The sequence below is a fragment of the Stegastes partitus genome, unplaced genomic scaffold, assembly GCF_000690725.1.
Source record: "Stegastes partitus isolate 25-593 unplaced genomic scaffold, Stegastes_partitus-1.0.2 Scaffold351, whole genome shotgun sequence".
In the NCBI taxonomy this organism is placed as follows: domain Eukaryota; kingdom Metazoa; phylum Chordata; class Actinopteri; family Pomacentridae; genus Stegastes; species Stegastes partitus.
The window spans coordinates 577,763-590,585 of NW_007578082.1; the positions used below are offsets into that span (position 1 = coordinate 577,763).

The window sequence follows — 12,823 nt, forward strand, 5'->3', positions numbered from 1 at the left end:
TAAACCCCCTCCCCTTAATCGCACCACCTCTGTCTGAGTCTTGGCCTTCCCTGCCCCCCCCCACCCCCGCACATTCGACCGGCCTGAGAGTGACGTGATTGCCAAGGTAGCGGACGGCTGTTACATTCCTGAGGCTGTAGTGTGCGGTGTGCGGACGCCAGCCTCGGCACCCGGGCCAAACTGGGCTGGCAGCACCAGCCGTGCCACCTGGCCGCGGGCTCGGCCCTACGAGCTGTGGGGCCCAGACCCACCGACAGGGCATCCGGGGACAGAGCTGACATGAGCCTCCCCTCCGACGGCCAACACATGTAACAGCTCTCAGATTAGTGGAACAGAACTCAAAACCTCCCCGTGGAGAAAAACTCACATGAAGGGGACTTGGCGGCGCTTAAAGCAGAGTGAACTGCTTGTGCTGTGCTGATGTGTAACAGAGTTGTATTAGATTACTTACCCTCTGGCCAATTAAAACAAAACTTTTGGTCGTGTGAAAGGTGGCTGGTTGCGTATGTCAGTGGTCCTCACCTTGTGTGGTGCTGAGGTGGGTTTGGTGGATGGGGCGAGGATTATTGTTCACTGGGCCTATCCGCATAGTCCGCTGGTAGCGCTCAATCTCCGAGAGCCTGTCCGAGAACTGCATCTTCTGGGGGTCTTCTAGCTTCACTCTGTGCCCTGAAAGAGCGACATGAGGAGGAGAGGAATTAAGAACTAACTAGCCAATTTTACCTCCTACACAGCCAGGAAAATGGCACAAAATGGCACTTTATATTTCCAGAGTTGTACAAAAATAGCAACAACAATAACAAGAGTCCTATTAGAAAACGTCTCCTTCTCCCCAATTTCTTAATGGAGCACGGCAGCTTGACACATCCTGGCAAACAACGTCTCTTTGCCTGTTTAAACTGTAATTAGTGTAAAATTGGCCTGGACTGTGAAGAGCATCAACATCCTCCATTGTAATTCGCATGCACTTTTTAAAGGTTATATAAAGGGACCCAGAGACACTGTCACTATGTTTTCAGCTTCCAAACACAAAAATATTATTAGAATGTCACCAGACCTTGAAATACATTGGCCAGACAGAAAATGTTGCTCAAGCTGCACCTGCTGCCACGTCACCAGCAGATAACGATAAGTGGTTGAAAATAATTGCTCGAGGAATGTTGTTTTCCCTGAACCTAAAGTCTTAAGAAATAATAAACTGCGAATTGCTGCATTAGGCATCTCTATGAAGTGATGAAGTCAAGTGATCTTTATCTTTCCACCTTAAAAAACAAGAAGGAACGAGTATATCTGCCCCCAATTACCACCTCTCTCACACACCCACACACACATTCAGGTCTGACTGACACAGCACTTAGTCAGAAGGAAACACCCAGACAAAGCTACCAGACCATATAGTCATCAGTCTTAAACATAACGGAGAGAAAGAGAGCCTTTTGTGTGTGTGAAATAGAGAAAGTAGGTGAGAATTAACTGTGAAAAGAGAAGCATTCTTGCTGCGTCTTTTGTCCAGACGTACAAAACCAACCAACACACTTAGCGCCTCCTTATCACTTTGATGTCCCGTTCAGGGAAATGGTAAGAAGAAAAAAAAAAAACCCTGATCATGCCTTTTATGTAGACACACTCATGTCCAAATACACATGTGTATTTGTACATACTCTACATGTGAACACACCTTAAATGTCAGACGTGAGTCCGGATGAGGGCTCTAATGGGAGGAAGAGATTTTAATGTAACTATCAATGCACCAAAACTGTGTGTGAACAGGCATGTATACATTCTGTGGTTTTCTCCCTGGCATCTCTACAGAGTAGCCTAATGTGAAGTAATGGCTGGATTTGAATATTTTATCACTATATAAAGGGGGCAAGGCAGACGGACCAATATGGATTTTGCCCGTCCTTTCTCTCCACTGACCCATGGGCAATATATCTTCCCTCTGAGGCTGACCCATGGGTAAAGTTTCCTCTCGTTTACCGCTCTGTCCATTTGTTTGTGCCCACCACCTCCCTTCCATCCTCTCTTTACGAACTATATAGAAATATCCAGCTTTGACGCCCCCCCAACACACATGCGTACAGACACGTACAGGGGCTCGCGGTGATGCACAGACACAGTGTCTGAGGGCGGGCGAGCACTCAGATCAAAACCGCTGTTGTCTAAAGCCAAGCTGCAGCACAGAATACTTCAGTACCTCTTTATTCACGCTCAGTGATCACCAGTTACTTTGAACTTTACGTGTGTGAGAAAGAGAAAGACTCAGTCATGACTAATCTGTCTGAGCAGAGACAGCAGTTCTGTTGCTGCTCTGCAGCTGTTTGTTTTCCTGAGCATTAGGACGCCAAAGGAAAAGACAGTGTGTGTGTGTGTGTGTGCATGTGTGATTCCACCCACCGGCCCACCAGTTTGCTCCGTGCCGTTACTCAGGAACATATCCTGGGCAGACTCACGCCCCCTTGCACACTCTGTAATATCTTTTTTATTCATATGCGGCCAGTCTGCCTTTTCTTTAAACTGTGATGGAAGGAATGGAGGCTCGCGCGCGCACACACACACACACACACACTCAGTCACACACACAGCGCCTGGTCCAGGCTCCAACACCCACATAGACACTGTGGCTACTGTCTGTTCCAGGCCAGAGCAGGGGCGGCCAGGGGAAGCAGCCCTCCAAATATAGCCCCTATATGTGTCCTTGTGTAGTTATTAAGAGATTTACACCACCTCAAACGGCTGAGGTCAGGGAAATGATACATCCCACTGCTCTCTGGTTGGAAAAAAAGACAGACAGCAAGTGGAAAAAAATGATAATTGGTCAGTTTTTCTGTGGCCAGTGGTGGTCTAAGATGAATTGGCTGGCTCTTTAGGGATGAAAGTGATCATTCAGCTGCCCACAAATACACACACAGCGTCACACACACACAGTCACGCACACACACACACTTGAGCTGTGGATCCTGTGGCCCAGTTCCAGCTGGCAGCGACGCACAGCGTTTAGCGACACACTGTTCACAGCTTCCAGTAGGGGGTTTAGTGGGCTGAGAGAGAAGGCGATTTTTTTTTTTTTTTTTTGAGGGGAGAGCAGAAGCATCATTACAACACGGCCTGGAGCTCATTAACCCCGAGGCCCACGGTTGCTGTGAACACTGTTAATCAATCGGGAGGTGGCTTGAAACTTTCTTACTCTGCTGCTTTTCTGTTTTTCTCCTCTTCTCACTGCGTCTCTTGGATACTTAAGCCTGTAAGCTATCAGGAGGGCAGCACACTCACACATACTTTGTTTCATCTTTTTAAAGACACATTGATTTTTAGCAGCAGCTATTTTCAACTTTAAAAAAAAAAGCATCTGTGTGTACTTTGCAAGGCACTTTGTGTTTGAAAACTTTGTGACGAGCTTCTTCTACTTAATGTTCTCCTCATAAAGGTCAAGGTTATAGGTGGTTTGAAGTAATTTTAAAAGATGAAATATGTGACAGCCCTCCCTCAAATGTCCAGCCCCTCTATTCCTCTCTTACTCATTGTTTAGAACTGTGCAGGAAAGTTTTAATACCTGCCTAAATCATCAGAAAACAGAATCCAGTTAAACCTTGTGTTAATACGCGCTCTTTGGCCAGTTGACCCCGACTGTAGCCGCAGTACGTTGGGTCCGACCGCCAACATTTGACTTCTACTCTGCAGGGCTGGGGGCCAGAGGGGTGCCGGTGCTCCACACCAGCCCCATTTCAGAGGGGTTTCTGTGGTCAGATGAATATTTAATGTGTCAGGGTGCACTTAGGAGAGAATGCCCTTGTTTTTCTCTCTATGATATCATAACCACAAGATAGAGCTGGGAGATGGGAGCCAATGCACACATGAGGCCTAAACAGCAGCGCTCAATATGCATCCCGAGCTGAAAATGGACGCTAAAGGTTGTAGATTTACTAGCCTCCTCTCAGAGTAGTGGTCGCATCATCTGAAAGCATTATGGAAGTCTATGAAGAACAAATAAAATGCTTGATATAAAATGTCTGGTATTAACGATGTACTGAAAGGCGATGGCTGTGTTTCGAAGAAATGGGTGTGCCACTCCCGGCCCTGCTTTGTTTTGTGTGTGTGTATTTGTGTGTCTTTTTTTTTTAAATTTCCCGATAGTGTTTTATCTTCGCTGCAGAATAACTTGAGATGTTGCTTTGCTCTTTGCGTCGCCCCCCCTGTGCTTTGAAGCGCTCGGAGTGCAAGTGATGTGAAAAGTGCGAAGTTGTTTTTCATGAGATTGCACATGGTGCTCTAAAACCAGACCAGACCACATGAACAGCAAACTCCACCGAGTCTTGCCCAGCCTTCCCTCCACAAAGCCCGTATCAGCTCAACACCGAGACAGTGTTTGCTCAGCGAGGTGACTGCCAGGACTTAAACACGATGCCGCAGCTGAATGATCACCCAATACGACCTGTTTCCTTCCTTCATCCCCCACTTTTTTTTTTTCTCTACTTCTCCTCTCTTTCTCTGTCTGTTTGTCTCCGTCTCCATTGCAAGAAAGAAACATATGTTCCCGTCCGAAGGGAGACGCATTAAACACAAGCTCTTTTTAGTAAAGGGTTGGGTGCTTTTTCAGGGGCAAAGTGAAACTCTATCTGAACGGCAAAGGGCAATACGTGCTTTGGCCCAGTCCCAAGTCTGCACTGAATATATTTGAAGTGTAAATATTTGTATTCAACGTATAAATGGACTTGATAGGCCCCTGATAACAGACTAGAATTAATGCGGAGTGCATGTATCACACTTAACACTGAAAACTATGTCTGGACTGTAAAGTCTATGTATATATGGTATAGGATTACATACAAAAATGTTTGGCCAGCGCAGGGAGCGTTTCTGAGTCTAATGTGAAGGCTACAAAATGGCAGCTGACTGTGATATTTTTCTGTTTGAGTCAGTTATAATATGTTTGTATAAGCTGTTTTATTGCATAGATGAGTCATCTTAATATGACCGCAACTTTAAATGCATCTGGATTTCCTTCTGGGTTGGGGAATCCTTTGCTCTGTGTGTGTGTGTGTGTTGGAAGTACTGAAAGTTAAGCGTTGAAAAGAAACACAAAAGCTGCATCCTTATCTTAAGTTTTCAAACCCGACAGTCAATGTGGGGCGACAGTTGAACGCGCTGCAGTGGGGCCTACTTGCTTGCAAGCAAACTTCCGTTTGCCCTCAACAGACACTGAGAACGTTTCAACATCTGTTGAGCAAAGTCTTGTACACCTGTCTTCCTCTTCCTCCTCTCTAGCGAACCTGAACCCCATACGTTCTGGTTCCCACCCTGCTTCTTTCCGCCACCCTTTTCTTAAACTTCCCTTTTCGTTCTATTACGAGCATCGTCGCGCAGCTCAAAAAGCATCTCTGCAGCAGTGTGTTTGGCACCGCGCTTCCCAAGGCCACCAATCACACCATTGGGTATTTACAGTGGGGCGAAATCTAAGTTCTTGTTTTGAGGCTGACCCTGAAGGATGTGGGTTTTACCCTTGGCTGGTGATTGTGGCTGTCTCGTCTGGGCCTAAATGAGTCGATGCTAGCCACACACAGACATTGCACTGCTTTAAGCTCATTTACATAATACTCTCGTAACACTTTCGGAATGAATGCATTAAGTTTTACGGCTATATCATTATCATGGATTGAAGGCTATTTATTTCTCCAGACATGAACTAAGTGTGAGTTGAAGTCTCAATCACTGAATGCAGTGGCAAGTTTTTTTTTTCTTTTTTTTTGTGTGTGTGTGGAAACATTATTTAGGCTGTTAGCAGGAGGTCAACAAAAGTTTTGGCAGGCTTTTATCTGTAGTTCATCCTCTATGGTCACAGCTGGGGGATCGTCTGGTCCCTCAGGCAGATGCATCAGCGTCTCTTTGGGGACATCAGCAGTGTGAAAATCCCCCTCGCAGGCCTGAAAACAAGCTGCTCGCAGCGGAAGTTGCTACATGAGACTGTTTGAGCAAAGAGTGCAGCCTTCCTTTTCTGATAAGGGGATAAAGTGCTTTGCGTATGTCTCTGCGCGCGCGTGTGTGTGTGTGTGTGTGTGTGTGTGTGTGCGCGTGTAACAGAAGCAGTGCCACACAAGGCCAGCCCTACAGCGAGGCAGGTTGAGGCAGGCCGGGAGGGTGAAGGGGTGCCAAAATAAGGCCCAGTGCACCCGGATTCTCTGACAATACAACAAGGCCCGTAGCACGTTGAGAGCAATCATCCCTCTTTTGTCTCGCCATTCTATACTTCATGTGTGTGTATGTAACTGTCATCCAAAGTGAAGCTGAGCCGAGTTCGTCTGCAGACTTCACAGGCTCCCCCCAGCGCTCGTGCCACTTTGGCCTTTTCGAGCACAGAAGGCCTATTTGGCCCCGGTGACAGATCATATTAAAGCAATAAGCTGCTTTTGAGTGTGTTATTTTAGCCGTGATGGTGAATGAGGTTGTTGTGCGTGTCCGTGTGTGTCTGTATGTGTGTTCATGTTTGCGCGTACGTGGTAGTCAGGTTGTTCGAAGCAGCGAGGTGCCGGGGGAAAGGTGGGGGCCTCGCAGAGCTGTGGGAAAGGAAAGCAAGCTGCCGCTGTCACATACATCAATGCGACGCCAGCAGATGTGTCAAACGGCTTTGCGTTCACACCTCCGTGCATACTAGCACACACACAATAATGTGCAGCAAGCAAGCATTTGCCCCTGAAGACACACACACACGCAGTTCCACTGAATGACAATTGATATTCCAGGTGGGTCAAAGTCAATGTGTGAAAATTTAAATGTGTGAATTTTCCACCGTGTAGGCACGCACACATTTCACTTTCAGTATGTTCTCTGAGGTTATCGTGCTTGTCAGTGGACTGCTGCAGTAGTGTTGAGGTTACAAGACTGACCTCTCCTTTTCTGTGATGATTTCAGGCTGTTTTAAAGAGCCAAGGCTGCGTGTTTACCCAGAGGATTACAACCTTCTCCGCTCCTGGAAGCAAAAGAAAGATCTCGCTACACCTATTATTTGCTCGCTGGTCCTAACCATTAAGGCCTGAAGAAATAAATATCCAAACCGCAGGGTGGTGGTACACAGCGTCTTTTCCAGTAACCAGCAGGTGCCTTCTTCCCACAAACCACCCTCCCTCCTCGCTGCACCCCCGTACTCGCTGCCCCAACACAGAAAAGCGGTTTATTGTCATAATGCAGCAGGGGAGAAAAATATTCCTCCACTCATGGGCCATTTATTTTTCTAAATGCAGATCGGAACTTTTATTGAATTACAGCTGAAAGGTCGTAATGGCTCCCTCCTGTATGGGTCAGTGTAAATAAGGAAGAGTGAGCACACACAGAGTGGGCATTTTACTTCCCTTCATAGGTAAGTAAACAGGAAAGACGCTTGGCCGGTGAGTTTAGAGGGGAGTGGGTAGGTGGAGAGACACAGACGGGGGTAGAGAGAGAGAGAGAGCTGGGTAGCAAGCTTCTCATTTGATACTGAGAAAGCGTCTTCGACTCGCATCAACAGAGTGAGTTAAAAGTGCCTGTCTGTTGTGAATAATTCTGTAGTTCCTGCTGATTTATCTGCTGTCAGTAAATATGGGCTGGAATTTTTTTTGTCTGACTGGAAAAAGAAAGGGCATTTCACCCCGAAGCTATTGTGTGTGTGTGCGTCTGTGTGTGTGTGTGCGTCTCCGATCGTCATCTGCTGGCCTGAGGAGGAGACGTTGCGCTGTTTCAAAACATTAGACAATGTTCTTCTTTTTTCCTGTTTTTAGCCGAGACTTGTGCATTGACGCTGCAGCAACATGCCAAACAGCAAACAGAGACAGAGACAGGGCAGAAGAGGAGGAAAGTGCCAGTAATAGACTAAAGGCTACATTTTCTTTGTTTATGTCGCAGTTTAGTTGAGGTATTTAGACTAATTAGCTCTGCTTTCACAGGAAAGCCTAAGTACAAAAGCTGAAGCAGGATTACCAACAGCTGTGTGTGATTGTGTGTGTGTGTGTAGCCCTTAAAGGCAGTTGGCCTCAAAGTTTCTAGATGTGGTTAAGGTGGCAACAGTGGTCAAAGAGCTTCCATCTTAGGCCTTTATTTACCCTCCCACGACAAAATGTAATCATATTACTGATGCTTTCATGTCTGTCCTGTCATACTTTAATGGCTCTGACAGCAACGCGCCTGCAATCAGTCATTCCTAACAGAAAAAGACATTACAAAATAATTAACCGTGGGGAGCGGGCGGTTGCCTCTAATGCCAAGACATCCTGCAGGACTACTGGAGGATGCTGTCCTCATCTGCCACCCGTCACAAGCCTCAGGCCGTAAAATGAAGTGAATTATTTGTCGCAACATACAGGCTTTTCACTGAAATCAGTCCAAAACTATTCATTATGTGCCACCGCATTCCAGTGGATTTATCAGTTGGCTAATATTTGCTCTACTTCTAATCACCGAGGCTAAGTATGACGCGTCAAGAGTGACCCCAGGGTGGAAGAACGCCACAGTCAGCTGCCTCAAGTCACGACAGACGCCAGACACAGTGCTGTTCCTTTAAAGAAGACATAAAATCTGCCCTTTAGCTCTTTCCATCTGTCTGTAAGTGATGTTGAGGCAGACAATTTTAACCACCAAATCATAAATTAGTTGGTCATGAGTCTGATTGTTGAGGCTAGCCACTATTTATCCGTGTGTGTGTGTGCGTGCGTGTGTGTGTGTAGGCCACTATGTCTTTAGGTTATACATTTAGGGGACATGGCGAGCCATTAGTATCAGGAAAGCACCCAGCGTCACACATGCCACTATTTCTCCCCTCCCCTGGCACTGATACACCTGTAGGCCTTTCTTTCAAAGACACCCATCTCCATTTTCAAACATCAAAGTTGCCTTTGAGAGAGCAATTCGCACTGAGGGTGAGCCTTTCATGTGATTTGTGGAGCATGGGCGTGGCCCTGGTGGAGCCTGACTTAAAGAGATGCACCTGGCAGGTGCATGAGCTGAGCACACGCAAATACATACGCAACAACATTTATGCTATCTTATTGTTTACTTTACAGAGAGACTGCAATATCACAGGAAAAATAACACAGCAAATGTCATTGTTTGTCTATTTGCATACTTTGTACAGTCTGTGTGCCAAATGCAAATAGAATCAACCCGCCAACTCCAACATGCACCCCCGCTGCCCCGACTCTCTCCCCACGCCCGCCATTCTGCTCCTGGAGCTGTGCGAACACACCCAGCCGAGCAAATAGAGGCAACAAAACACGACAATACTTGTGTGATTCTGATGGGTATGTGGGCCTATGGGTGGGAAAGTGTGTCAGCGCTACCTGAATGTATGCAGGTATTGCATGTACACTGTATAATTATGTCAGCGGTTAGGATGTATTCACGTGTATCATTTTCAAGTATCATCAGACAAATTGCCACTGTGACCTCATTGAGGTAGAACAGGTTCCGACATCATCAGCATTTTAGCAAACAACTCTCTCGTCTCGCCGCTCTTCTTATCAGCACATAAACAACGAGGTGTAAAGGGTTTTGATTTTCAGAAAACAAATGCAGAATTATTTTTCATCTTAAATATGGCTTCAGAGGTTTTGCTTTCTGACTTGTCAATCAGATTCAGCTGAAGTATAGTTTTCATCAGAACTATTGACTAATTCTTCTAACAGTGACGCCGTGTTACACACACAGACTTGAACTTTAAAGCCTTGATTTTCACACACAGATAACAGCCACAGCTTCCCTCAGATACTCTGACAAAGTTTGTTTTTTTCCCACCTCAACTTTAAAATCATCTTTGCACATCCCTCCCCCACATTCTGTTCCTAATTTTCAAATCTTTTCTGCATAAATGTAATGTTTGTACTAATCTATTTTAAGCATTTATAACTTTGACTTTCTGTGAGCAACATATTATTAGATGTCCACAGATTCAAACACTGTCATTCTAATTGTTTCTTTAACGCTTAAAAATAGTGACACACGCACTCCGCCGAGCTGCGAAGATTATTTCTGACCAACATTTCGCCAGCTAAAAATATTTCCGACCCTTTTTTGATCTATGCCCGACCCCCAGTAATGTCTTCCTGGGGACCGATGCACGTCAGGTCAAGAGATACAGAAATACAAACGGCCCTTCCCCTGTGGTCGAATACGCAGAAGCTGCCGTGAGGCATCGAGAAAGGCAACGAAAAAATAGTCGAGTTATAAATTGGTGAGAATAACCCCACGCAAGTGTACCAGCTTCTGTGCAGAGGTGTCTGATAGCATGCGAAAATGCAGGGAGGGACTTGACACCTCAGTCATCTGTTTTTCCTTTTTCTTTTTTTCTTTTTCTTTTTGTGGCTTTTCTGTCTTTTTTAAGCTCAGCATGCCCTCTCTTGTTGTTGGATGTTATTGTTAAAGCTGCTTCACAGACAGAAGTGCAGTGAGAAAAAAAATTCATCAGGAGTTGCAACAGTTGTGCTTCCAGCTTGGTCTCAGCAGAAGTTTGATAATAAAGTATGACAGATAGATCAGAGGGGGAGGGGGGGAGGGAAGGGGTATGATGACGAATGCCGGATGTGTGATGAGGAAATCGGCAGCAAGAGAGACAAAAATACTTAACTGAACATACTTTCTGTTCAGGAACAGCGGTACTGTCTGGGCATGTGGAAATATATTAGTATACACAACTGTGCCCGCGCAATAAATGTCTGTTTTATAGCTGAAGCGTTTTCAGCAGGCATGGAGTTCTTTGTTACACCGCCGCAAGGCAAGCCACCGCTGCAGTCCTGTCCATCAGGTTCTCTCTACTGGATCAGTAAACATTATTAAAACCTCCTCCCCCTCGGTGCCAGCTCCTACCGTGGCTCCGCTGGCAGCCATGCAAATGCAGGCCCTGCACAAACAGCCTGCAAAGCCCCGAGCAGGCCGGCCCCCACAGCCTGCCAGTCTGCAGACAGGTGAGCGCAGCGCCGGCCAATTGTGGCTTCGGGCTGTCTGCACCGAAAAAAAAAAACGAACAGGCCGCATTGTGTGGCATTGTTGATGAAAAATAGGAAGAAAAAAAAAGTGGGATCAAAGCAGCACTGGAACATTTAACTGTCTCTGAGGATGACATTTATAATGAAAAAATGCTGTTAGTTTTATATGTTGGCAATAGTGCCTCTCTGCATTGGCTCGGAACGTCGTGCAGCCGATATAATGTGGTGCCTTGTGGTTAGAGAAGAATCTGATTATTTTTATGGTCCTAATAATGTCTGAATGGTAGTGTGTGTTCTTGCTCTTTGACTGTGCCGGGACATGACTGATATTATTCTCTTAGAATGTGCTTCTTGTTTGAATATGAGGGATCTTTCATCTCATCTCGTGTGATTTCTATTTCGGGTCCATGAGCTCTTCGATACACTGAACTCGACCTTAAAAACTCATCTCGGCTTCAAATCTGACAACTCATTCCATCCAAAATAATCAACAATATAAATACACTGCGTTTCAAAACATTTCTTTTATGAGATGCTTGATGTTGAACCTATTTTTCACTGGACCTTTAACTGGATATATTATTCTAATACACATTTGAACATTTCCACAAATCTAGCAATCTCTGTTTCCATCTGTTTCCAGGGGTTTAAACTGAGAGGTTCTAGTTTATACATATTGAAATCATATTCAGATGTATTGAAAAAAAGAAAAAAGGAAAATCAGCCTTTGCAGAGGTTTATTTTCTGTCATTCTGTGAATTCCCTCTCAGCACCGTGTAACAGAGTTTAATGGAGCCCTAAATTCCTCCTGCCCTATATTAAACACTGTCACTTTATAGCACCCAGCGCCAGTGTAAAAGTAGCACGGCCACTCTGACGCCTCAGCCGGAGCCGTAACATGTTGACAGACAGACAGGAGACAACCTTAATGTACACAGTTATTTCAAGCCGAGACACTTGCAGATGCACATGAGAATGCATTTATGCATAGACACACAGCTTCTTTCTTTTTTTTCTTTTAAACAAAAGACCGTCAAATTGAAACCATCCACTCACACACATACACACAGGGGTTTATTATTATCTAGTCCCGCCCTCCTTTGCAGTCACTGTTCTCTTTTATACCTCTGCAAATAGCGTCCAGCTTGGCAGGGGGGAGTGATGCCCCCTCTGCCGGTGCCCCTCGGCTCCCTGTGCCAGCCATATCCCCCCCTCTCATGTGGCACTTGCTACCACTCTCTCCATGTCTCTTCTGTGGTCTGTTTTGACTGTGCTTAAATCCCCCCCCTCCACTACCATCACAGAAATCCACCTCCACAGACATGAGCACGGGCCACAGCTCTAAAACCCTACACTCTAGAACCATTACAAGCACGACCCCACCATAGAAATGATCATGAAATCCTACCCATCTCGTCTATCCCACCTTGAGCTTAGGAGTAAATTTATGCGCACACACACGCAGCTCTCAGCAACTGACTCATCTGAGTAACACTACTCTCCGCCATCCCTCATACCAGCAGCATTAAACCACATGTGAATGTAGCTGTGGCTGAACGATGGCGCTAACAGCTTTAGCACGCCGCGCCTGCCTGCCAGGGCTAACAGTGGCCGGAGTCTGCCCTGTGTTAAATCAACGAGCCACTTATGTGGTCGGGCAGGTACGACCCCTCTGACCAGCACTGAGAAGAGGTAGGGGGTGAGGAGGGCGGGTGAGGAGGAGGAGGAGGAGGAGGAGGAGGAGGGTTCCACTGAGCTGAGCCACCTGCGGCTTGGAGACTCACTCAGCTCCTCTTAGTGGTCTTGGGTTATGCCTTAATATGCTTTACAGTTTCCTCTGACTGGGCCTTTCCCTGTGCCCCTGCTGCACACACACAGAC

The 12,823-nt window shown here is 46.1% G+C and overlaps 1 protein-coding gene across 3 annotated transcripts in view; it reads right to left on the bottom strand.

Moving 5' to 3' along the window:
- runx3 (RUNX family transcription factor 3) overlaps positions 1–12,823 on the bottom strand; it is a 49,677-nt gene that overhangs the window by 13,229 nt on the left and 23,625 nt on the right. For 2 of the 3 annotated variants that reach the window (XM_008284220.1, XM_008284221.1), the window contains one exon: positions 523–669. The exons of the other annotated variant lie outside the window; for it this stretch is intronic. In XM_008284220.1, coding sequence (XP_008282442.1) covers positions 523–669 — 147 coding nt within the window. The remainder of the gene's footprint in view (positions 1–522; positions 670–12,823) is intronic. 3 annotated transcript variants of the gene reach the window in all.